At 35.1% G+C, this 24,124-nt stretch overlaps 9 protein-coding genes across 9 annotated transcripts; 5 read left to right on the forward strand and 4 right to left on the reverse strand.

Annotated features, from left to right (window-relative positions):
- The first annotated feature begins 4,296 nt into the window (after nt 1–4,296).
- EV154DRAFT_518027 (major facilitator superfamily domain-containing protein) lies at nt 4,297–6,155 on the forward strand. Its single transcript, XM_051602574.1, has 2 exons — nt 4,297–5,364; nt 5,422–6,155. The coding sequence occupies exons 1-2, from the start codon at nt 4,429–4,431 to the stop codon at nt 5,959–5,961; spliced, it is 1,476 nt and encodes a 491-aa protein (XP_051454772.1). The 5' UTR covers nt 4,297–4,428; the 3' UTR covers nt 5,962–6,155.
- Nucleotides 6,156–7,817: 1,662 nt separating this feature from the next.
- Nucleotides 7,818–9,831, forward strand: EV154DRAFT_312033 (major facilitator superfamily domain-containing protein). Its single transcript, XM_051594913.1, has 2 exons — nt 7,818–8,924; nt 8,994–9,831. The coding sequence occupies exons 1-2, from the start codon at nt 7,968–7,970 to the stop codon at nt 9,531–9,533; spliced, it is 1,497 nt and encodes a 498-aa protein (XP_051454773.1). The 5' UTR covers nt 7,818–7,967; the 3' UTR covers nt 9,534–9,831.
- On the reverse strand, nt 9,775–10,267 carry EV154DRAFT_593952 (ETC complex I subunit conserved region-domain-containing protein; the record flags this gene model as incomplete). Its single annotated transcript, XM_051606958.1, has 2 exons — nt 10,168–10,267; nt 9,775–10,113 (listed from the first exon to the last, which is right to left on the reverse strand). Exons 1-2 carry the CDS (start codon nt 10,204–10,206, stop codon nt 9,775–9,777), a joined length of 378 nt encoding a protein of 125 aa, XP_051454774.1. The 5' UTR covers nt 10,207–10,267.
- A 3,008-nt stretch (nt 10,268–13,275) lies between these two features.
- Nucleotides 13,276–14,120, reverse strand: EV154DRAFT_566493 (uncharacterized protein; the record flags this gene model as incomplete). Its single annotated transcript, XM_051605964.1, has 3 exons — nt 13,276–13,772; nt 13,871–13,883; nt 14,073–14,120. 3 exons carry the CDS (start codon nt 14,118–14,120, stop codon nt 13,276–13,278), a joined length of 558 nt encoding a protein of 185 aa, XP_051454775.1.
- A 437-nt stretch (nt 14,121–14,557) lies between these two features.
- Nucleotides 14,558–15,787, forward strand: EV154DRAFT_518033 (uncharacterized protein). Its single transcript, XM_051602575.1, has 4 exons — nt 14,558–14,889; nt 14,937–14,985; nt 15,033–15,390; nt 15,442–15,787. The coding sequence occupies exons 1-4, from the start codon at nt 14,645–14,647 to the stop codon at nt 15,462–15,464; spliced, it is 675 nt and encodes a 224-aa protein (XP_051454776.1). The 5' UTR covers nt 14,558–14,644; the 3' UTR covers nt 15,465–15,787.
- On the forward strand, nt 15,670–17,066 carry EV154DRAFT_518037 (ClpP/crotonase-like domain-containing protein). Its single transcript, XM_051602576.1, has 6 exons — nt 15,670–15,885; nt 15,942–16,154; nt 16,209–16,336; nt 16,400–16,727; nt 16,784–16,851; nt 16,913–17,066. Exons 1-6 carry the CDS (start codon nt 15,792–15,794, stop codon nt 16,976–16,978), a joined length of 897 nt encoding a protein of 298 aa, XP_051454777.1. The 5' UTR covers nt 15,670–15,791; the 3' UTR covers nt 16,979–17,066.
- A 275-nt stretch (nt 17,067–17,341) lies between these two features.
- On the forward strand, nt 17,342–17,641 carry EV154DRAFT_394621 (uncharacterized protein; the record flags this gene model as incomplete). Its single annotated transcript, XM_051595166.1, has 1 exon — nt 17,342–17,641. A coding segment is annotated over one exon (300 nt), but the record flags the coding sequence as incomplete, so codon positions are not given.
- A 586-nt stretch (nt 17,642–18,227) lies between these two features.
- On the reverse strand, nt 18,228–20,255 carry EV154DRAFT_518040 (uncharacterized protein). The gene is made up of 4 exons (XM_051602577.1): nt 20,030–20,255; nt 19,942–19,977; nt 19,847–19,886; nt 18,228–19,777 (listed from the first exon to the last, which is right to left on the reverse strand). Exons 1-4 carry the CDS (start codon nt 20,223–20,225, stop codon nt 18,697–18,699), a joined length of 1,353 nt encoding a protein of 450 aa, XP_051454779.1. The 5' UTR covers nt 20,226–20,255; the 3' UTR covers nt 18,228–18,696.
- Nucleotides 20,256–20,374: 119 nt separating this feature from the next.
- EV154DRAFT_518044 (uncharacterized protein) lies at nt 20,375–23,885 on the reverse strand. The gene is made up of 12 exons (XM_051602578.1): nt 23,686–23,885; nt 23,565–23,632; nt 23,426–23,517; nt 23,314–23,370; nt 23,174–23,262; nt 23,032–23,110; nt 22,770–22,983; nt 22,088–22,716; nt 21,937–22,025; nt 21,674–21,865; nt 21,209–21,605; nt 20,375–21,146 (listed from the first exon to the last, which is right to left on the reverse strand). Exons 1-12 carry the CDS (start codon nt 23,749–23,751, stop codon nt 20,527–20,529), a joined length of 2,592 nt encoding a protein of 863 aa, XP_051454780.1. The 5' UTR covers nt 23,752–23,885; the 3' UTR covers nt 20,375–20,526.
- Nucleotides 23,886–24,124: the final 239 nt, after the last annotated feature.

Here is a 24,124-nt window from a genome sequence, read left to right on the forward strand (position 1 = left end):
TGACAGCTTTAGTCTAAAAATAATTGACCAATTCAAGAAAAAAAAATCTATAACCTCTAGTTTAGTACAGATTTTCATTTCGCATGTTATTTTGTTCCCTCCCAAAAAAAAAAAAAAAAAAAAAAAAAAAAAGCATTGTACATCACAGATCTGTTCCTGTTTTTTTTATTCATGCAAACAAATCCTGATATTTGATTGGTTATAAAAGATGTTCTGCGTTTTATTTATACCCCACCATGCAAAGTTATAATCGAAACCATGTGCTTAATCTTTTGTTTATACAGATAGAGTATTTTGCAAATATGTGATTTGATACTACTTTTTGTTTGTATCTAATGAAATTACAATTGTAGCAGGAAGAAAAATCCCAAAGATCCTATTTCATTTACTACACCAGATTAGCTTATATTCGAGTATTTTGGGAATCGCTGCAAGGTAACAAAAAGACAAAAAAAAAAAAAAAAAAAAAGTCTGTATCCCTTCTGCATGTGGGGTGATATTTTGTTTTTCATTTACATGTATTCCAATGTCAAACAACTTACAAGCATATCTAAAAGTGCCTTGATGATGTCTGCTAAGGTGAGGAAAGTTGGAATGCCATTTATTCTTAGCTTGTTTAACAGAAAAAAACAACTTGACGATGGTATATCAATAACTGACCTATAAGATTGAAATGCTTTTTAAAATAGCCAATAACATTCGCCTTAAATTATAAAATATTCTCTTATATGACGCTTATGCTTCATCATGCAACCAAGGGTTTTCTTTGTAGTAGCTACCGCCAAATATATACGATATAAACCTGAAGTGCTTAAAAAGCAGAATAAAGGACAGTAATATGGCGCGAGCAATAGAATTCAAAAGCTTTAAACAATGCTCGTCGTAAATTGTGAACAAAAAAAAGGCAAGTGTCCTCTAAATTTAACTATTTGATAAACTAATGTCAGGAAATTTTGATAAATCTACCACACTGTAGTCAAGATATAATACTGATAAGAATTCCAACCACAACTGCACAAAGAAAAATAAGGAATACAATAGAGCCTTATTAAAAAGAACAACTTTTTATTATCTATCCAAAGCAGTAAAATGTTGCATTTTTCGAATAAACATGTGATATATTATGTTGGAAAACATTCTACGTATTGATAAAAAAAAGTTGTTTATTAACTTTTTCATAGTATTAATATGTATATAATTTAGTTAGTGCGGTATTCATACCATAACCAACTTTTTCACCCCCTAGCTAAACATTTTGTAGTCCAAATTTGGACGTCATATGACGCGTAAAGAAATCCAGGCATAGTAAATACATCTTTCTTATGAGTTGGAAAACACCATACGCTATTTATAAATAATGGTAAGCATACTGTCTTGCAATTGCTAGGATATAATTTTTGACTTGTCTATAAGGACACTGTTGTGTTCGAAGCTATGTGCTTATATGGCTCTCTCATCTATTATTATTTTATCTATTTTTTGAGATCGATCGAACATGTATCAATATTTATAGCTATTTTTTAAGTTTTAACTTTTCGAAACGAGGCTAGGCTCCCATTGGGTTTATATTGTATTGGCAAAATATTATGATGCGTCTGATACCCGTGACATTGTGTTTGTATTAACTTGTTGAGTTTTATTAACTATTCAGCACACTAATACGAACTCGTATATGACATTAAGTTTCAGAAATTCTTTATAAGTACTGCTTGTAACACTGGCGCCTGGGAATGAAGCAACAATATCGTAATTTTCACAAAAAACACTGTGTAACAATATAGTCACTTTGCGGGGTTGTATTCTAAGCCAAGAAAGTAAAGTCGCATTTGCCTCTGCATCAATAATTCTCATGAATAGCAAATGTAAACTTTCCATTTGCTCTTATCTTTCTATCGTCACCAGATAGTTCTTGGATACGTAAGAGTGGCGTCACTCAAATAGTATGCATTTATGATAGTGTAACCCGCTTCCATCCGCACTTCTCCCACAGTTGATTTAATACATCATGGTTTACAGAAAAAGTTTCTGATTTTATAAGTTTGGCAATAAAATAACTCGACTGAAGAAGTTGCTACTGCATCAATTCCGAGTTTTCTTTTTTCACATATAACCCCCTTTCTTTCTATAGAATAAGTTTGGCATTGTCTATCACTCTTTGCTGATGGCGATAAAAATTACTAAAACCAGTAAATTTCATAGAACGGTGAGATAAAAAACCAATGATAAATAAATGGTTGTTTTTCGCAATATTTACTCAGAAGATTTGTTTTGAGTGTCTGCTAAATGATTTGATTTAAGTCAATTTTTATAGTAATTTGACAAACGCCATGTATAATATGAAGTAGCATTGTCATCTTTTTTTAGGTTGTATTACCAAGAATCTTTTAACAATATGCATCGTATAGAGCAGTGTGACTTTAATGTTTGATCACACAAAGGTAAGAAACCCCATAAAAAGTAAAAGGTTTTCCCCATAAAAAAAAAATAGAGCATTAGTCATTCTAAATTCAAATAATTTCAGACCTCAAACTGCATTTTTTTCTTTGCGGGATCATAACCATGTTCATAGGGTGGCCCGTGTTAAAAAACTAGACCTCTCTAACTAATAAGGTAACGTCTACACATTCGTCTAACAAAAGTGTTTATAGCTACTCATATGACTTGTCCTTATTTTTTTAGACGCATATGTAGACTTTACCGTTTTCTATCCAAAGTCCTTGTCTACAAAAAAATGGTATTTTTAAAGCCACGAGATGACCGTGTTTTTTTTTCTTTCGCGCTTTAACTATTATTGGTTATTTTACTGTGAAAGTATTGATAAATATCTACTAAATTCAGCATTACAAATATGACAGTCTAGGGTGATCTGAATATTATATATCGATTAGTAACTGTAAATAGCTATTCCAGAAGACATTTCTACCATAAATGAAGCCTCAAGAGTTAAGGGTGATTAAATAATTAAATTATAACATCCTAAAATAAGATAGATCTTGTATATCATTCCATTAATGAAGCTGCTTCACACTTTGCTTTTTTCAATTTTATATGTATGAAATTATCTTAATGAAAGAAAGTAGTAAGCATCGTGAAAAGACTAGTTAACAATGATTTATTGTCTTTTTTAAAAACAGCACTAACATATGACCTGTTTTTCTTATAAATAAAAAAGACGTATTCCTATTTTTGCTTTACATGAAGCATTTTTTCCCTTTGATACTCAAAACAAAGTGATCTGTAATGAACTAAAAGTATACCAGCTTATAACTGACATATCATGTTTGTTTGTTTACTAATTGTTCGTGTTACTAAACATCATCTTCGTTTTTAAAAATATGTTATATGGAGAATATAAAACTAATAAAAGCACATATAAACAGAGAGAGAGAAGTAATAAAAGGGTGTAAATATCTATACAAAGGTGTAATCACTGCATGATAGCCACCTAGACACCAGAAGATTAATAGCTTTGTTATTTTTTAAAAAAATAATGCCATCTGCTCGTATTGTCTATAAATATTTTTCTATAAATATTATTGTGGGTTTTATTGTAAGCATAATCCACGATGCCAAAATTCTATTCGAAGTTAAGTTTTTCAGGCAGAATTGACAAATAAATTGTACAATCATTAAAGGATGGATTGCCACTAGATAAAATATTTGTATCAGCATTGAGTAGAAAACACTCACAACTAAAAAACCAAGTATCATTGATGAATTGCCATTTGGAAAAGTAGTCCTCAATAGCCCATCAATCATAACTTGCTTTCTTGTAGGACAAAGTCCCCTTTCAAGATTGCAGGAAATATAGTCCTACCTTTCGCTGTTTTATCAACATTTACCATTTTTCAAAATCGGTCTAGATGAGCCCAGTACGAATATAAATTTTAGTTCATCAAATAAAAAATAAGTAATTCGTTGTTTAATTGATATTTTATCTGTATGTGGGGTCTTTGTTACACACGGATCAAATATTGATTGGGTTTTAAACTTGATGTCATGGTGCAATGCCGCGTAAAAGCGGATGTGGATGACGTTCCTTTTAATACAAATCGAGTCATGAGTATATATGACAGTTCGTATTGATGTCTTCACTAGTGACGCATTTTCTAATTACCGACGGCTCTCATGATACAACTTTTAGCGTGAGTATAAGATTTGCATATCTTCCCTTGCTGCGTGAGAAGCTGAATAAATTTTCCAGTAATTTATTTTTAAAGTTTAAGATTGATAAGTGTGTTTGTGTTCGTGAGTACTTTTTTTTTTTTTTCAATGAAACGTAAACCCGAATCTTTGTTCAATTAATGAGAAGAATTGTTATTAAGCTTTCTCCGTTATTCCCATAGCTAAAGATTAAAGATGTGGGGTTGGAGGATATAAAATATAAAGCTGTTCTTTCTTTTTCTTTTTCTTTGCACATAAAAAATAATGAAAGAAAAATACCAAAAAGACCTCCCTGATGTCGACACATTTGTTGACGTAAAAGCTGCAAGTGTATCTATCCGGTCCGAAGATGAATCTGTTCCCCCATTTCAAAAAACAAAGGCTGAAAAAAGACTGGTGAAAAAGATTAACATGGCGTTGCTTCCTTTTATTGGGGCCATCGTGTTCATCCAATTTGTTGACAAGTCTACACTTGGTATCTCTGCTGTTTTAGGTATTATTGAAGACACCCACTTAACGGGTAGTCAATACAACTGGTTAGGATCTTTCTTCTATCTGGGTTTTATCGCATTTCAGCTTCCAAATAACTATTTTTTACAAAAGTTTCCCATTTCCAAATATCTCGGAACCTTACTGATTTTATGGGGTATTGTTATGGCATGTACATCAATGTGTACCAACTTTGCTCAATTAGCTGCTTGTCGTGTACTACTCGGTTTGTTTGAAGCTGGTACATATCCATCTTTATTAATCATTGTAAATACTGTCTATCGTCGATCTGAACAGTCCGCTGCCTATGGTTTTCTGTGGTTCAGTAATGGTGCGGGTACAATGTTGGGTGCCAGTTGTGCTTATGGAATCTCCTATATGAATAACGCTAGGGGTATTGAGACTTGGCGGTGGCCTTATATAATCTGGGGGTGTCTGACAATTATATTTGGTATTCTCTCGTTTTTCTTCTTACCGGACTCGCCCAATTCTTTCATGTTTAGACTGACAGAAGAGGAAGAGAAAATAGTGGAGGAAAGAACGCGAGACAATGCCGTAGTTCGAGTATATGAATTTAAGCGTCACCATATTATCGAAGCACTCAAAGAGCCTCGCCTTTATTTACTTTGTTTTTCTACACTTTGTAACAATCTTCATAATGGTGGTCTTGTCGTGTTTAGTACTATCTTGGTCAAAACTTTTGGTTTCAGTGTAAAATTGATGGTTGAAAATCTCATTAATCATGAAGATACTGACTTGCAACTTTAGGATCAAGAATCTATTCTTCTTCAAATTCCTATGGGGTTTTCCGCTGCTTTTTTCGCCGTGTTGGCTGTATTTGTAGCTCGTAAGACAAAGCAGTTATTCTTAGGGGTTGTTGTATCTAGTACTGTTTCATTGGTCGGCGTTATTTTATTAGCCGTTCTTCCACCCAGCGGAATTAAACTATTGGGGTATTTTCTCGCTTGGGCTATGAATGGTACCTCCGTCATGCTACTTACTATCACTGGTTCTAATGTAACAGGATATACCAAAAAAATATTCTACAATGGTATGAATATGATTTTTTACACCTTGGGAAATTTCATTGGTCCGCTTGTTATGCTTGCAGAGGAAGCCCCTGTTTACAAAACAGGTATGATCATTTACTGTATTGGCAATGGCGCCATCATTGTCATGATTTTCGTAAATCGACAAATCATGGCTAGAAAAAACAAAATCCGACTTAATAATCCTTCTGGTGTTATCTTCGATGTAAAAGACGACTTGACTGATCGCGAGAACCATAACTTTATTTATAAACTGTAAATCATCATTGTAAATTTTAATAAAAACTCTAGTATACTTCTTAATTTTTTATCTATTCTTGTAGTCAAGTATTATTATGGAAGCAGGTTTTTATATACTAATGGCCATTTGAAAAAAATGGCCTTTTAAAGTTATGCTTTCAAAATATTTAGCAGGATTTGTCATTTGCACCCCCCCCCCCAGTTTTCTTATCCCCCAAGAATTATTTCAGTGTATTACAATCTTGCTACGTCTATCTTAGCATGATATGTTTTACTTGGGACACTCAAAGTGCATGTAGTTGCAACAGAAGATCAGGTGTTTTAGCTTTCTTTGAGACTTGGATACATGAATGCACCAACAAAAACAAAGAAATAATTATAAATAAATATTATTAAATAACTTATACTTCGTATGACAATTCAATCGTTACTCTTTTATACTTGGGCTCGTTTGACCTTAATTTTGGGCAGAAATATTAGGATAAAGACCAAACGGACTTTAAAAGTAAGCTATGAAACACGCAGACATGATTGACAAATGTTTATTGTAATGATTTGCATTTGGTCGGCAATAAGTCAAATTGACTTCTTGGTGTTAGTTAGAATGTCCCATCCTAGACCTCACCACTAAACGCTCCCCTACTGTCCATTTAAGAAAAAATTGGCTGACTTTAAGAAGAATTGGCTCCCCCTAAGAGTCCCGCTTAGTTTTCAGTTCACTGGCTTTGTGATGCAATACCATATAGTGGTATCAATCGATTCAAAATTAAAATAAAATTATGCTTTAGTAATGCACGATAATCATTAAATAAGTTATAACTCAAGTTATTCGTACAAAACTAAATCTGGGTTTATTTTTATACATTTTCAAGTTAATTCTCTTCAGAAGAATATTAGCATAAAAGGGGAGCGCATCAAAATTCATTAAAATAAAAGATGTAGCACACATTCTTTTTTCGGTCATAAAGTTATAATAGATGCATATGAGTAAATCTTGTCTCCAAATTCAAATGGAAATGTATAAACATATAGGCGATAATTAATCGAATAAACATTTTTAAAAAGGAGATACATATCACAAAAATTCATAAAAACGAAAAATTAGATCAAAAAGTATGCTCTTATGAATAGACCCTCGTTTTCACGAAACCCCCAATTCTGTGAAGGATTAATACACAGTGGATACAGATTAAAAATGTAAAAGAGGTTTTGTTAAGGTCAATTTGATTTTAACTGTGTTACTTCAAAAGAACAAGATTTGTAAACGCAAAGGGACATAGCCTTTCGAAAAGGTGACATTTTTTTTTTTTTTTTTTGGTCATGGTTTCATGGTATTCAAAGTGACAAAATTTAACGTTCTCACAGCATCGACAAAGAAAACCTGTGTCTGGTCACAAAAACCCAAATGCAACCAAAAAGGAAATTAGAATACGAGGAAAACCAACCGATTTTCCTTTTGTACACACAAACAAAAGTTTTGTTTGGTAAGATTTTAATACCTGTGTGAGTATTTTTGTTTTTCTCCACTTTTTTTTTGACGTTGGTAGGAGTGAAACCTGGATAAGATGACAATACAGTACTAGCTTTGGTAAAGCAGATCATTGCTGAACGTCGCCTGGGTGATTAGATTTATCATCAAATTTTAAAAGTACAAATTTACTGTCTTAAATCCTCAGCCAAATGTTTTACTTCACAATTAGATGGAGTAAAAAAAATTGGTAATGCGTATTCTCAAAGGTTTTTTTGTTGAAGCCTCGGGATAATGACCAAAAGAGTCGTTTGTTAGGGAAAGCTTATTACATTTCGATTCATTTCGTGAGAAGCACGTCCAGAAAGCCAATTAAAATGATTTTCCTATTTGAGCGAGTATTTCATGTGTGCAGTAACTTGATGTTTATTATATTTAGTTTCAAAATCATATCAAAACCCATATTAGTGCTTTTCTCACTGGTGTTTTTTCGAAAATTGTATAAATAGCCCAACTTTCTAAGTTCTTTAAAACACTAAATTATCTTTTCAATAACAATGAGCAAGACAGACTTGACAAATCGAAAGCAAGCCGACACATTTGTAGATGAAAAATCTGCTAGTATCTCCAGCAAAAAATATGCCCCAGTTGAAGATGACACTGCCTCACACACCATCCCTTTTCAAAAGTCTGAAGCAGAAAAGAAGTTGGTGCGAAAGATTAACATGACACTTTTGCCATTTGTTGGTGCTATTGTATTCATTCAATTTGTTGACAAATCAACGCTAACTATTGCTGCTGTACTTGGTATTATTCAGGATACACGCTTAACAGGTACACAATATAGTTGGCTGGGTTCATTCTTTTATATCGGTTACATTGCCTTTCAACTTCCCAACAACTATTTGATCCAGAAGTTTCCCATATCAAAATACTTGGGAGTGTTATTAGTTCTATGGGGTATTGTAATGGGGTGTACAGCTCTTTGCACCAATTTTGCACAGCTGGCTGCATGTCGTGTATTACTAGGTTTATTTGAAGCTGCCACGTATCCTTGCTTGTTGATCATTTTAAATACAGTTTACCGTCGATCGGAACAATCTGCAGCCTTTGGATTTCTTTGGCTTAGTAACGGTACAGGTACTATGGTTGGTGCTGCTTTTGCTTACGCCATTTCGTTCATGAATAACGCTCTCGGTATCCACGCATGGAAGTGGCCTTATATCATTTGGGGTGCCTTAACTGTTCTCTTTGGTATTATCAGTTTCTTTTTCCTTCCTGATACATCCGATTCTTTCATGTTTAGATTGACAGAGGAAGAAAAAAAAATAGTTCAAGAAAGAACCCAAGACAATGCTGTAGTTCGTGTTTACGAAATTAAGAGACATCATATTATAGAAGCACTGAAGGAACCACGTCTCTGGCTCATTTGTACGTGTACTCTTTTAAATAATCTTAGCACTGGCGGTCTTGTTGTATTTAGTACAATCATTGTTCAAAGTTTTGGTTTTGGTGTAAGTTTCAGAGATAAAAAAAAAAGAGGGAAAACGAGATCAAAATTCTAAAAACACATTATTTGCTAGTATAAGGACGCGATTCTTCTTCAGATTCCAAACGGATTTTCTTCGGCTTTTTTCTCCTTATTGGCTGTATATGTTGCACGTAAAACTAACCAATTATATCTTGGTGTTGTGGTTTCTTCTGTGGTATCCTTGGTTGGTGTTATTCTTTTGGCGGTTCTTCCTTCCGGTGGAGTGAAGCTTGTGGGATTTCTCTTGGCTTGGGCTATGAATGGTACAGCCGTGATGTTGTTGACCATCGCTGCTTCTAATGTCACAGGATATACTAAGAAGCTGTTCTATAATGGAATGAACATGATATTTTTCACCATAGGTAATTTCACTGGCCCGCTGCTCATGCTGGATTCCGAAAAACCTACCTACAAGACGGGTATGATTATTTTTTGTATTTCTAATGCAGTTATTATTGTCGCACTTTTCATCAACCGACAAATCATGGCAAAGCAGAATAAGACACGACTTGCTAATCCTTCCGGTCGCGTGTTTGATGCTAAAGATGATTTGACTGATCGCGAAAATAGCGACTTCATTTACAAATTATAATCTGTCACATCACCCATCATATATTCCCTAACCCCCAATTTTACTTCATATTCCAACTCGTAATAAATATCCTTCTATCAAATATATAAAAAAAAGAGACTTTGATTGATCTGATCGTTTTTGAAATTTGATCTATGTTTTAATGTGCGTACAAAATCTTTTAGAGGTAAATTGTCTGTGTGCGTGTGTGAGTGTGAGTGTGTGTATGTGTGAGTGTGAGTGTGTTGAACTAAAAGGTAGCTTAGTCCTTGGTGGGGTAAACCCATTGATCAACAGGAATAGGTGTTTCGAGTTGTTCCCAAGCCTTCCATTCTTCCATCTTTGCAACTAATTTGAGTTCCTCTTGAGCTTGCATAATGACTTCTTCGATTTCACCGACCTCGATCTTTGCTTCGATCTCTCTAATGTTCTCGGTGGATTCGACAATGCTCAAACGTTGTTGAGTCAAAGCTTCGGTAGCTTGTCTGTATACAGCAGTGGCAGGGATACGAGCCAAAGCTTCAAGTGTGCTGTTGTATGTTTTAATCAAGTGAGGACGAGGGTTTTGGTGAACGGGAATACCAGCAAGGCCGGTTGAAACCTAAGTTTAAATTTCTTAATGCACATTTTGCAAACTAAATAAATCGTAATGTACCTTAGTAACAGCTTGGAATAAGGGGCGATTGAAAAGCATTGTTTTGGTAATAATGTAAGTGAATGAAAGAAGTATCCGTGAAAAAAAAAATATAATAAATTCAGGCCCTGCAAGAGAAAAAAAACATGACGTCACTCACCTAATTTTTATAAAATAAAAAAAAACTAACTTCTCCATATGTGGGACTGATCATGTATCATTTTTTTAGGCACTTTAAATTGATGAGATTTTACATGATTTCTATCTTTATTTTTGGAGATTGTAATTTGAATGTGTGATCCATATGTCAAAAGTATTATTTTATGTCCATTTTTATAAAAAAAATTTACCTGACGAATTGGGAATGTATTTATTTTTATCATTTCGGTTATTAACATCTCTTATTTGTAGATCTATACCGACTTGAGAGGGTCTTATAGTCTCCAACTTGGAAACTATGAAAAAGGTATCCAGTATATGATTTTTAAGCGCTTAAAAGTTTAAAGTACTTCCTTTGTGTCACATAAAATTATCAGGATACTGGTTACATTCTTACTTTATTTGGAATGAAGCCTGGTATTTTTTCCGATGCCGATGTCTATACTTACATGATTTTTGATTCGTATGCCTAAAGTTTCATTTCTTTAATCTTTTCACAATTGGTATGATGTGGCAAATTAAATACCAGTAGCATATTCAGAAAAGATTAGATGCATATCTATTTTATCAATAAGCAATTATCTCATCCTGACATAAACAAGTACTAGTCTAAAGGTCAGTTGATATCAAATCCTCTTCTTTTCTTTTACAAAATGCTAAGAAATGGGAAATAATCATATGAGCGCATCTTTTCATGCAAGGAAGGTTGCGTTCTAATTCTCTCGAGACATGGTTCAATGCTACATTTGTGGATGGTCTCTGCGTTAAAATAAAAAAGTGGATGGCCCTTAGTCTTTGGAATATCAAAGACTACACGGTTTCAAAAGTACGTTTTCTTGAAAAAGGGTTCATGATATTTTGAAAAACACGTGAGCTTTTAAAACACGTAATTTTTTTGAAAAGCTCTGGTCAAACATAATCATAATGATGCTTTGACCTTAACTCAAAATCGCTCAAGCACTCACGAAGATATTGGCAACTATGTTGCCAAATTGTAGAACGACGAGGTATTCCCAATGAAAATCATCCACGCAAAATATCATTTCTTACTGAATTATTTATTTTAATACAAGGGGGGAAAAAGAAATAACGCCCAAACACTTAACTTCCAAACTAGCAATGGTGTTGGTATTAAAAATGAAAGTGTTGTTATAAAGAATTATTTGGACCCATGTCACAAAAAAAAAGGTAGGACTAGAATATACGGTATTATTATAATCTGTTATTTAACATAAAAAAAAACGTAACTGATTATTAAAGAATAACCTATATAACGTATAGCTTAACATTATAGTATAATTACACCGCCTAGTTCAGATGAAGCCTTACTAACACACTGATCCGTATTTATTAGCTTGTGCATATGTGGATGGTCAAGTCTATTGTTTTTGGGGAGACTTTGTCTCCGGTAATAAAATTGATCCAACCAGCTTTGATATCAAAGATATTTTCTTTATCGAATGCAACTCGGTTGGGTGTATTATCAGAATTGGGGGTGTAGTAACTTTCACCAAAGTTATACATCTTACCTGTAGTTACTTGCGATGATAGTAGTGAATTGTGTATTTGGGTAGTAATCTGCAGGCGCGTAATTATGTCGCCAAAGATAGAACAATTTTATGCAGAAAAATCCCCTACCATGTCAACTTTATTGAATTTCTTATTTTATTTTCAGCGTATACATTAAATATTCCAGGTGATAAATGGACATGACAAGATTTTTACATCCGTACGTCTTTAAATAAACCTGGATTTAGTCATTTAAGTAAGTATCCTAAACTATGATTCTTATTTAGACAAATTTTTAACAATTCATAAATAAAATGGCAGTGCTTGTTAATTTAACACTGTTTGTTCTATTTGGAAGAGGGTTGAGCAGAGGTCTAAATCCATCCATGCTTACCCTTAATGTTGCCGACACTTACACTCATGTTTATAGAGTCGATAGTGTATACGACGAATCGTATTAACCTATTAAAAAGTTCTTTTCATTGGCCGACATTTTCGTCCACGCTTTAGACATTAACTTTTGACTTGAAAAAAGTTTTGACTCAAAAAATATTACCATTGGTTTTCTTCTTCACTTATACATCTCTTATCTATCTTACACAATTTCCTTTTTTAGCTTTATAAAAATGCCTCGCGCCAATTCTGATATCGTTGTAGGTAGTCATGCATCTACTAAAATGAACTATTTACGTAAATAACAGTCTTTGCCCTGCTATCCCTTTAGTTGAAACCAACGTCCCGGGAACACAGTTTGATGATAATGTCTCAAGAATAAAAAAAGATGGTGGCGTTAATCACTGCAATGTGACCTTTAGTACTCTCCCTGACGTTTCCATTGCTCTTCGGGTAACTTGTTTCTGTTATAGGGGCCGCTCAGCGTAAAAGATGCTAGATTCAACAGCCTAAATTCTCACAGACGAGTACCTTGACCTTTTAAACAACTCTATTCAATCAGCTTCATTAATTTAAAGCGAGAATGAAAGCAATAATAAAAGAGAGCCTGTATATACCACCCCTCTTTTTCCAAATATAGTAATTACCACCCCTGTTCGGTCGCACCGGACAGTAGATGTCCGGTGGAAGTGGATCACTTAATACGCATTTATTAGGCTCAATTGTGGATCACTTTATACGCATTTATTAGGCTCAATTGTGGATTACTTTATACGCATTTATTAGGCTCATTGTTGGATCACTTAATACTAATTTTTTAGGCTCATGTATAGTGTATTTTTGGATCACTTAATACTTAGTTTTTAGGCTCATGTACAGTGTATTTTTGGATCACTTAATACCTATGTTTTAGGCTCGTGTACAGTGTATTTTTGGATCACTTAATACCTATGTTTTAGGCTCACTATATTTTCATACATATGAATCTTCCAAACATAGTTTGGTGATGAGATATTGGTAAATGGGAGAGACATCTTCAATATATTGTACATAGGCAAAATCTGGTCTTCATACACCATCAGACGTATCCCATAAAACCTTAAGGTTTTCAAGAAGGTCCTTACTCTCCAACATAGCCCACTCAGCTCTCTTCTTGGCTTTTACCACCTCATAACTGATTTGTTTCCTTATTTGCTTCTTAAGTTTTTTTTCGTCGACTCTCAAAACGGAATTTCTATCGGCCTTCTTTTGCTGCTGGCGGATACAGTATGCAAGCCTTCCACCTTGGTCAGGACGCCCATGCTTGACACCAACGATTACAACATGGTGTTTGACCTTCAAGTGCTTGATCAGGGATGATCTCGAGTTGAACGTCTTATGGCACTTACCACATGTCAACTTGTCTTTAATTAATGTGTCATCAACATCTTCGACATCAACTTCCTCAAGTGATACTTCATTCTTTGACTGGTTCAATTTTATGAAGAGTATCTCGATTAAAAGATTTCTTGGGGCTACTTCTACTCTTTTAGGAACAATAAGACTCTCGCCTTCAGCAATACTTTCTTGATTGTTTATTTATATAATCGTTGTAAATTGTAAAATGGAAAAAGCAAAATGGTACCTAAATCCCCCCCGCCCCTCCTCAAACAATTATTCGGACCTGGTTCATAGGCCTAAAAAATAGGTATTAAGTGATCCAAAAATACACTGTACATGAGCCTAAAAACTAAGTATTAAGTGATCCAAAAATACACTATACATGAGCCTAAAAAATTAGTATTAAGTGATCCAACAATGAGCCTAAAAAATGCGTATAAAGTGATCCACAAATGAGCCTAATAAATGCGTATAAAGTGATCCACAATTGAGCCTAATAAATGCGTATTAAGTGATCCACTTCCACCGGACATTTACTGTCCGGCGTGACCGAACAGGGGTGGTAATTACTATATTTGGAAAAAGAGGGGTGGTATATACATTTTCTCATAATAAAACGGTAGGTCTAAACTGGGAAGAATGCAGCTTTAATATTGATCAACGCCTTGCTCACCCTGACATAAGTTATCAGTACATTAACCTTTCTTTCTTAGTCTTTCTGGGGCGGGAGAAACTCGGGTCCAGTTCTTTCTTCACTTTTTGCCTTGGTCAAAATTGTTTATAAGCCATTGGCGACTTGGACATTTATCTCAATGATTTTTATAGTCACTGATTTAAATAAGACGATCTTCTTTATTATAAGCATTGTTGTACTACCAATAAAGCATATTGACAGTACTGCAGTGATAAAGGGTACTTCTGCAATTGACAGTTACGATAAAGCATGTACAGCTCAAATTGTGCCTAGGTGAAATGCATAAATATGTGACTCGATTTTCATCAAAGACTTGGGGACCATTGTAACGAAAACATTTTTTCTTCTTCTTACAATATACCAATGAGCTATGTTATACCTTCTGGCTTGAATGCCCAGAAGTTTCAAATCAACACTTATGCACGACTTTATGCAAACACAAATAGTACACGATGGTTAAGGACGAGAGCAATACCGAAGACTGGTCAGAGATTACAGATGCCCTTTTTTGATGCAGAACGATTTGCTCGCTTGCTTGAAAAAGAGGGCTTTTCTTCTGTGCAAGCCAAAACGGTGATTAATGCTCTTGACGATGTGGTTGATGAAAGGTACGACAGCTGTCTTTTTTATTTGCTTTAGACTCAAAGATTGTTAGTACCATCAATGTCACCAATGACTTGGTGAGTAAAGCGGATCAAGAACAGGTAGACTTTAAAGATAGAAGGCTCGGAAAGGTACTTACATGTTATAGACCATCACGCGTTACAAAGAAGACTTTAGCAAACTTAAAAGCGAAATCCAAATCATGGAACGAAGGGACGTGGAAGAAGTCAAGTCAGCCAATGAACGTTTAAAGGTTGAAATTGAAAAGTTGAAGAAAACGCTACGTGAAGAATTAGTGCGTAGTCAAGCAGGAGTTCGACTAGATTTAAACTTGGATAAAGGCCGTATTCGAGATGAGACGATTGAGCAGCATAATCGTTTACAACAAACGGATGATAAGATTGAAAATGAAATCCAGGCACTTAAAAGACAAATGGAAGGCATTAAGTTGCAGATTTTGCAGTATATGATTGGAACTATTACTGGTGCAGGAACTCTGATTTTAGGTAATACCATTTAACATTTTAACTTCACGGATAATTGATTATTTTTCACAGGTTACATTCATTTTTTTAGTTAGATACATTTCTCTCACGCGTCACATATGTAATAAACTTCATAGATGTAAAAAAGACCCAAACAACCGTGGGAAAATTATTCGCCCCTGTTCAATTGAGCATGTTGGAACTCTTTATTATAATATTAATATCATTTCATACACAAGATGAATTCTCGGTAGGAGGTCTTTGACATATTTACAGTAATAAGGGTGAAAAGATCAAATGGGAAACCACATGTGATGACAAACGAAAAATAAATCCAAATTCCGTTATAATTCCCATATTTTATTTTATTTTATTTTTTTCTCTTTTCTTTCCACTTCAATATTTTTCCTTTCTCGTCCAATATGCTTAGAACTCTCATTAGCCCCTCCATTACTAGACCTTTGACTTCTAACAAGGTTGTTGCCAGAACTTTCTCTACTGCTTTTATTCAAAGACGTAAGTTTACTTTATTATAAACACCACATTCTCCTAAAAACGCGAGAATATTATAGAGGCTGTTGCAGGTACCACCGATGATAAATCTTATACCCATATCCTGACTGAGACCAAGGGAAAGGTTGGCTTAATCACTTTGAACCGTCCCAAGGCATTAAACGCCTTGTGTAGTGATTTATTCACCGAGTTGAATCAAGCTCTCAAATCCTATGACAATAATGATAACATTGGTGCTGTTGTCATTACTGGATCCAAGAAGGCTTTTGCCGGTAAGGAACCCCCCCCCTAGGTCTGTCGCATAAATACTTATCCTCCTAATATAGCCGGTGCCGATATTAAGGAAATGAAGGACAATACCTTTATTGATACTTACAAAAACAACTTTTTGGGTCATTGGGCCGAGATGATTGATATCAAAAAGCCTATCATTGCCGCTGTCAATGGTTATGCTGTAAGTTGGTCTTGTTTTTCGCGTTTTTCTGGGTTTTAACTGTTTTTTTAAAAAAAAAAATAGCTTGGTGGTGGTTGTGAGTTGGCTATGATGTGTGATATTATTTACGCTGGTGAAAAGGCAGTCTTTGGTCAACCTGAAATTAAGTTGGGTGTTATTCCCGGTGCTGGTGGTACTCAGCGTCTTGTAAAGGCCGTTGGTAAGTCCAAGGCCATGGAAATGGTCTTGACTGGTAATGTCAACTTAAATGCTACTGAGGCTCTTAACTTGGGTCTTGTCAGCAAGGTTGTTCCTATCGACGATCTTGTAGATGAGGCTGTAAAGACTGCCGGTGTTATTGCCTCTATGAGTCAACCATCCGTTCAAATGGCCAAAGAAGCTATCAATAAGTGTAAGTTCTTTTCAAAAGAGAGTGTTAGAGATAGTAAATAACATTTTATTCAATAGCCTTTGAGGTCCCCCTTAATGCTGGTCTCCGTTGGGAACGTATCTTCTTCCAAACCCTCTTTGGAACTGTAAGTGACAATAAAAAAATCACTGAAAGAACTAGGTATTCACATTTTTAATTATGATTAGGCTGACCAAAAGGAAGGTATGAACGCTTTTGCTGAAAAGAGAGCTGCCACTTTTACCAACAAATAAATATATATGTCCTCTTTCAATCATGTAATATATATTTCAATAAACCATGTTTTAAACATTCCAATAACTCACACACGCAATTGGAAAATTATTCAATTGAACGAAAAACTATAAATTTTTGTTTAACACTTTGTCATAGTGGTGTCAAGTTCATTTGTGTACAAGAAATTTTTAGGAGCGAGAGCAACTTTGATGGCAGAATAAACACTAACAATTATGCCGTCTGCTTTACGTTGCTCTACTGACAAGAGAATGAAACTATAGGCTTCAAATTAGGTAGACGTTTCATTTTATTAGTAGAAGAAAATAAGAAAGAAGCCAAAATAAAATATTTTTCAAGCAATGAAGTCGAACAATCCCACTGTTTATCAAGTCGAAAATGTTCTTGCGGAAAACCCAAGCAGCTCACTGGAAATCGAGGGTTACCGTTGTTTTCTCGAACGTCTCGGCCAGAATTACGCTTTCCTCGACAATTTTTATGGGTATACAACAACGTCCTCTCAAAACCCACAATTCATGCTCCGGAAGTTGCGTTTAGCTGCGTGTTTTAACAAACAAAGTGCTGACATGCAACTTATAAATTCTTTGAAGCAAAAGTTTGGTCAGGATGCGATCTTTGTCTTGGGAAACTGGTCTGCCCCAAACGCACTTTATCATGAACCAATTTGAGGCACCGGGTTGAGACGACTTCTTGTACGAAATTATCTTAGTCTACTACTCACCAACGAATTTAACACGAGCCGATCCTGTCCGCCCTGACATAATTTGAGCCTAAAGAAATTCAAACAAATCGGCAATCATAGGCCTTACCAACGAAGCAACTATCATTTAACCTTTTGTCATGGTCTTTTAAGGTAAATATATTTCCTTGAAACGTTTAAACTTTTTGATGTAGATGTACCAATCAAACTTGTATGGCCAAGATGCAAACCCATGGATTCCAGCATAAGCTTTAAAACAGAGAGTTAGCCGCCTGTTTGAACATGATTTTATTAATTCTAAATTTAAGAAACACTAGTCAAATCCCAGAACGATTTGCACGTCATGTCCACTCAAAAAACGTCCTCAAATGAGTGAATAAATATCCATGCCAGTTATCGCTGGTGTTACCCGTAATACACTTTTTGGTAAGGCTTCTTATTATTGCTTGCTAGATAAATAACTGTACTTGTTTCTATATTTTATTTCTGCCTCTATTTCTCTACCTCTCAACCCTTTCCATGTAAGTACATTGCATTGTTTAACTTTGTAATTTTTTTATACCCATTTTTATTTCCATCCTTGAATGATATTTTATTTTATTTTGAACGATTTTTCATTTCATTTTTGAACGATTTTTTCGTAACAGTGAACAAATAACTCTGATTTAAGTGTAACGGTATGCAAAACAAGATTTTGTTTATTTTAGCTGAAGACTAAAAGCGAATTTTGTATGACTTTGGAGTTATCGGCAACGAAAAAAAAAAACTGGAGATCAATGATCAAACACAATAAAATGCACATGTACATGTACACCTAGAAGAGGAAAACGGGGCACTATATTATGTGTAACAGGTGTTCGTACAGTTAGTTCTTAATTACACGAAAGGAGAAATGACGATCGGTTTTAGTTATGTATGATTTATGATGAGCTGAGTATTACATATGTTTATTGTATAGTTGAGGGGAATAATGATTTCAAATGAAGTTATGTTTCTAAACGTTTTTAAAACAAAAAATTAATTGGTAACTGATGCTTTCTTATTGTCCATTAGAGCAAATGTGTCTGTTTTGGAGCTATTCAAGAAGGCAAATGTTGCTTGCATATCAAAATAGCTATCTATATCAAATAGCTCAACCTTGACGTCATTGGTTACTTCTTCATTTTTTGGTGTCTTTAGTATTGGTGATGGCGATGATGATGATGATCCATGATTTTTGGTGCTGGAACTTGCACTTGCTGTAAGGACCGGTGTTTTGTTTTCCTTACTTAATTCTCGAGTCAGCTTTTCAAAAGTGTCGGATAACTCAATGGCAGAAGGCTTAGTATAATGTTTTTCATTTAAAGTTGGCGTAGTGGGAGCGCTTTTTCTTTTAGTGTCTTTTTTGGTGGTGCTATCTTCGGTACCATTTAATGATTTCTTTGACTTTTTCTTTTTTAAAAAGAATGATGTAAATGATCTTCTCTGTTTTATTTCTGGTCTGACTACAATTGATGCACTGTCAATAGTGCTGTCATTTGTTTGTTGTTGTTGTTGTTGTTTTTGTTGTTGTAATTGCTTTAGATCTTTCTCCGGTTGCTGTGTTACAGCAGACTTTATATTATATTGGTTCTGTAACCGCATGGCTGGAGTAGTTTTATCGGCAGGCACATCACTAATCGGGGATTCGGATAATAATAAACTAGTTGCAGGTAATACCTTCTGCTGAGATGTGTAGTACCTATTTTCTTTTAGTGCCACTTCGTTCCCGATCACTGTGCCATCTTGAAGATAATCATCTTCATCGCATTGCTGATCATCATCATTTTGTTCGGTCTTTGTTTCAGTATGAATAACTTCATCGAGAGCCGACTCTTCATCGTTTTCTGGTACTGTTGTATCGATTAAGTTATAGAATCGTCTGTTGTTAGATTCTGATACTATGGAAGGTGGATCCCAGAATGTGACGTTCCATTGCCTTTGCATATGTCTGGCTTCTTCAAAAATGTTAAACCAATTGATTGGAATGACCGCACGCAAATGCTTTGTCCAAAGATGAATAGGCGGATTTCCCGCATAATCGAAGGCAAGGTAGGCGTCAAAATTTTCGGGCAAGTATCTAAAAAGGAATTAATGTGATTTCAGTATTACAAAGAAATTTGGGCGCGAAAAAAAAAAAAAGTCTTACCTGGCTTCGGACCATCTTAAGTCTTCTAATAAATCTGTACCTACAAGGAGCAAACGTGTAAGCAACAAGAATTGTAAAAATATTTATGTGCTTACGAAGAATAGAGAAGCAACACATTTCATCGTCCCAGCCTAGCTACGTACATTAGTATTCTATCTCAAAATATAACAAATAATTACATACCTTGAAATAAGGCAATGGCAATTAATTTTATTTTTATGATATACAGTTCACCCTGCTGTAAGTCATTGAATGAGACAAGTTCTAGAGATTCCTCATGAATGGAGGAGGTCTTCGTACTTTCGGGTGTAGCTTTTGGAGCATGGGAATTAGGCCAGCTAGGTATAAATTGAGAGGACTTTCTGTTTTTATCAGACATGTTAAAAAAGGAATAAAAAAATGAAGGGAAAGAAAAAGGCAAAAAGTACCACCAACTTGCTTTATACCTGCCCAATATAAAGGGGCAGATTCGCCTTTGTACGACGACATGGGGCGTTAACAAAAATGGATTTTTATCCCTAAAAATAACCTCGATTGGCGAATAAAGGCGCATATTTATTGTGTATAAAAGAATGATAAGTATTAATGGAAAAAGTGGTACCATTGCTTTGATTTTAGTGTATATATATGACTATATGTTTTATGTACAGGAAATAAAAACAAGAGGAGGATCCTTCTCGTTAGGTCTCTTCATTAGCCTTTAGTACCATGTTTTTCAAGAAGCGTTGTAAAACGTGTCTCATACGTTGTGGTGTGATTTTCGGGGAATATCTTCGTATTCTATATTCCAGACATCGCGTAACTATATCCCTTGGTATAAAAGACCCTTTGGTGTTATTAAAAGAATTGCCAGTATCATTTGGATGGCCACTATTACTGTCATTGTATGATTGCTCTCCGTCCGCATTTTGTCCAGGTAGTATGACAGACGTAGCAGGTCTACTATAATAAAATGAAGGTGACATCCATTTTGCAAACGAGTTCTTTTGTGTAGAGGCAGAGTACCAAGAAGGCGACATGGAGGTGCTCGGTAAGATGCTATTAGCAAATGAAGGATGATATAAAGGTAGATTGTTTGGATTTTTTTCGAGGTTTCGTTCGATTTCATCCTCATCCATAGTCTCGTCATTTTTAGGCGAAGAAGCTAGGTGTCGTGGTGAGGAAGGGGAAGAACTATTATCGGGAGCCGTTGTTACTAAATGTCTATAACTTCCACGTAAAGCAAATTCTGGCGGTATTATGTCCATAGTCACAGTTCCTATCAAATGAAGGTGGCGAATGGCTTGTAACACATCGGAAACTATAATATTACTATTTTTGTGAGACAATGTGCTAGGATGAAACTCTTTGATTGATGTTTACCATAAAGATATTCCAAAAATTCTCGGTTTTTAAACACTCTTTTTTCGCTTATTCGGTTCATAATTTTGTGCCAGAGATTCGTCCTGTTGCTCCAATAAGGCCAACCATATTGCATCAATACAATCATATTTCCAGCTTTCTCGTCCCAGCGAAGAGCTGAGTCTATCGAAGCCATACCTCCTCTTAGTTCAGATTCGTTATCAAGACTCACAATCAAATGCTTTATACAGCGAACAACCAAACCTTCTTGTGTGACTCTCATCAAACCGAATTCTCTTCCATTGAAAATGTTGGCAACTGTGCAACAGTCTATTTCGTCATTATTAAAATCTTTTTCATTTAAACCATTTGGTATTGGAAACACAGAAAGTATAATAGCTATTTCAAGAGTAGATTGCTAAAACAAACATAAAAGGCGTTAGCAGTTTTTATTAATGCTCAAAATTAGCATTTTTAAGATCTTACCTGGAGACTACCCACGAGCAGATATATAACCCCGATGTTATACAGAACGCGGAAAGCGAACATAAATGGTATGTCCATTTCGGAGCTTGCCCGGTTATTGTCTGTTTTTTCCTGTCTTCGTTGTACTTCTATGCGGTCGCAAATGCTTTGAGATAGTTCGAGTGCTTTTGCTAGATTGCCTGCAATAGATGGCTAGCGCATGTAATTTTATATTAATAAAAAAATAAAAAATAAATGGCACACAGTGGTTTGGTATCACTTACAGATGATAATGCCAAATCGCTTCTCACCAATAAGATCGCATTGTTCATGTCAAATGGTAATTTATATCCCTCAATGACACGACATAGTTCTATTTAAAAAAAATTATACTTCGTAATCTTATTTTTTTTTTTTCCTTCTTTTTATTGTTACCTTTTTCCCATCCACCTAAATGATCTATGAGTGTCTTTTGTGACAATTGTCCATTAGCCCAGTTCCATAAATCAACACAGTGTCGAAGACAATCACCAGCCTTACTTAATATATGTAATGCATTATCGACACCTTTAACACAATAAGAATCTAAGCCCTTAGCACGATCATCATTGTCTTCGTCCGTTACCGAGCTGCATGAACTGCTACCAATTTTCTTTAAGTTATCATTTCGTCTTAATAGATGCAAATCATCTGAGAAATCTAGTGTATTTTTTTCAGAGCCATTATCATAAGGGCGCTTGCTACCGGGTTTATTGACTATGCCATTATTCGGTTGAAACGAACAAACAGGTATCAGGCAAGATTTTTCTTCCGCAGAGCTTGAAGCTTCGTCCGTACCACAAACATATCTGTAATAATCATATCCAAATTGTGCAAACTGGGAGATCGCTGCCATATATTCGCACATTAATGTTGAAATGATTGAGAGATCCTCTGTACTTATTTGCGCAAGGGCATCCTCGTTTTCGATCTCATCATCAATCCTAACACTATTTCTATGCTCCTTTAAATACTGAAATCGGATAACATGTGAAACTGAATCCAATTGCTCCAGTCCATTATAACTAAAACATTTTTTAATACGTATATGACATTTACGGTGTTATGTAGCACTCACCCACAAGCCGATAGCATGGCGCATGTAAATTTGGCTGAATCATCCCACCTATGTTTCTTTATGTAAAATCTCTGTCCCAACAAAAGGAACTGTTCAAAGAGATTATAAGGCAAAGTGATGTAATGTTTGCTTTCGGTAGATTTAATGGAGGGGACTTTGTCTTTTCTAACAAGTAGCAGACGCTGTTTACAAAGACGTGGGAACAACTCGGTCACTAAATCATTGTTAGAAACGTATACCCACTCGCGTAAATATAAATTACCCAGTAGACTGACACACTTTTGTCTTTCATCGCCTTCTAAATTTTGAGCGCATAGTATCAATAGGTTAATGGCTCCAATCTTTGAAGATTAGTTCATATTAGTTACATTCAAGATCATGCTTTAATGGAAGGTAATATTTACCAGATATTTATACGCGTGCCGAGGATATGCTTGAATGTAATCAAACAAGACATTGAAAGCTCTCATAGATTCCTTTTCCTCCAAGTATTCTAGGTCCTAAGTTAGCTATAGAACTGAAGTAATATATCAACCGATTGTACCTCTTGCAAAATCAATGATATTTGATTGTAGAAGACATGGTAACGAGGCAAAAAATCCTATATAAACTTTCAATGGGCTGCGACATTTCAAATATCGAAGGCGAATCCTTACGACTGGCATCGGTATCCTTTGCAGGATCAATGTTTTCTCCAACTTGAATCATATAGGATTGAAAGACCGGATTCTGTAAGCTGTTTGAATGACTGGTATTGTCGTCAGTAACATAATTTTAAAAGTGAATGTACATTACAGTAATACAAAGCTTTGTATAGCTTTCTCGAAATTGCCAGAGTGTATAGCTGTACGGAGTGTTGAGAACTAATAAGTCGTTAGCTCATGTCATGGGAGAAAGACAAACAGAAGAGATTTACTTCATTTTCAAAAAGCTGGTTACCAGCCTCAAAGCGCTCTGCCGATGGTTCAGATTCTTGCGACATTGCAGCTTGATTTATAAGAATTTCGCTCAGTGTGTTACTATCCCTTTGTTTCAAATAATCCTTAACCTTCAATGTTAAAAAGAAATAACGAAACAAAACAAACGAAAAGGATTTTGGGCTTAATGCTGTAACTTACTCCGACCTTGCTTTTGGCCACAATTTTGCGGATTTTTTTTTTAAAATAAAGGAATCACCGTGAACAGCTTGCACTGAACAGTCAATTTCTGGATTTGTGCACACATTGGAGATACTTTACCAAATATTGAAGGACCAGGACTTGATTGAAAAGAATTGAAATTATAATAAAATCATGCATAAGAAAATCACGGTAAAAAGCCTCAAAAACCGACAAAACCTGCCGGGATTCTCAGAC

The sequence above is a fragment of the Mucor mucedo genome (genome assembly GCF_025094135.1).
Source record: "Mucor mucedo strain NRRL 3635 chromosome Unknown EV154scaffold_87, whole genome shotgun sequence".
Taxonomy (NCBI): domain Eukaryota; kingdom Fungi; phylum Mucoromycota; class Mucoromycetes; order Mucorales; family Mucoraceae; genus Mucor; species Mucor mucedo.

Bases quoted from the DNA above. Each gene is read 5' to 3' on its own strand.
- EV154DRAFT_518027 (XM_051602574.1), top strand. From the start codon at position 4,429: ATGAAAGAAAAATACCAAAAAGACCTCCCTGATGTCGACACATTTGTT. The intron at 5,365-5,421 runs GTAAAATTGATG...TTGCAACTTTAG, and splicing joins TCAAAACTTTTGGTTTCAGT to GATCAAGAATCTATTCTTCT.
- EV154DRAFT_312033 (XM_051594913.1), top strand. From the start codon at position 7,968: ATGAGCAAGACAGACTTGACAAATCGAAAGCAAGCCGACACATTTGTA. The intron at 8,925-8,993 runs GTAAGTTTCAGA...ATTATTTGCTAG, and splicing joins TTCAAAGTTTTGGTTTTGGT to TATAAGGACGCGATTCTTCT.
- EV154DRAFT_518033 (XM_051602575.1), top strand. From the start codon at position 14,645: ATGAGCTATGTTATACCTTCTGGCTTGAATGCCCAGAAGTTTCAAATC. The intron at 14,890-14,936 runs GTACGACAGCTG...AAAGATTGTTAG, and splicing joins GACGATGTGGTTGATGAAAG to TACCATCAATGTCACCAATG. The intron at 15,391-15,441 runs GTAATACCATTT...TATTTTTCACAG, and splicing joins TGCAGGAACTCTGATTTTAG to GTTACATTCATTTTTTTAGT.
- EV154DRAFT_518037 (XM_051602576.1), top strand. From the start codon at position 15,792: ATGCTTAGAACTCTCATTAGCCCCTCCATTACTAGACCTTTGACTTCT. The intron at 15,886-15,941 runs GTAAGTTTACTT...AGAATATTATAG, and splicing joins TACTGCTTTTATTCAAAGAC to AGGCTGTTGCAGGTACCACC. The intron at 16,337-16,399 runs GTAAGTTGGTCT...AAAAAAAAATAG, and splicing joins CCGCTGTCAATGGTTATGCT to CTTGGTGGTGGTTGTGAGTT.
- EV154DRAFT_518040 (XM_051602577.1), bottom strand. From the start codon at position 20,225: ATGTCTGATAAAAACAGAAAGTCCTCTCAATTTATACCTAGCTGGCCT. The intron at 19,978-20,029 runs GTATGTAATTAT...GTACGTAGCTAG, and splicing joins TGCCATTGCCTTATTTCAAG to GCTGGGACGATGAAATGTGT. The intron at 19,887-19,941 runs GTAAGCACATAA...TGCTCCTTGTAG, and splicing joins GTGTTGCTTCTCTATTCTTC to GTACAGATTTATTAGAAGAC.
- EV154DRAFT_518044 (XM_051602578.1), bottom strand. From the start codon at position 23,751: ATGTCGCAAGAATCTGAACCATCGGCAGAGCGCTTTGAGGCTGGTAAC. The intron at 23,633-23,685 runs GTAAATCTCTTC...ACGACTTATTAG, and splicing joins ACCAGCTTTTTGAAAATGAA to TTCTCAACACTCCGTACAGC. The intron at 22,026-22,087 runs GTAACAATAAAA...TTTTTTAAATAG, and splicing joins TTTAGGTGGATGGGAAAAAG to AACTATGTCGTGTCATTGAG.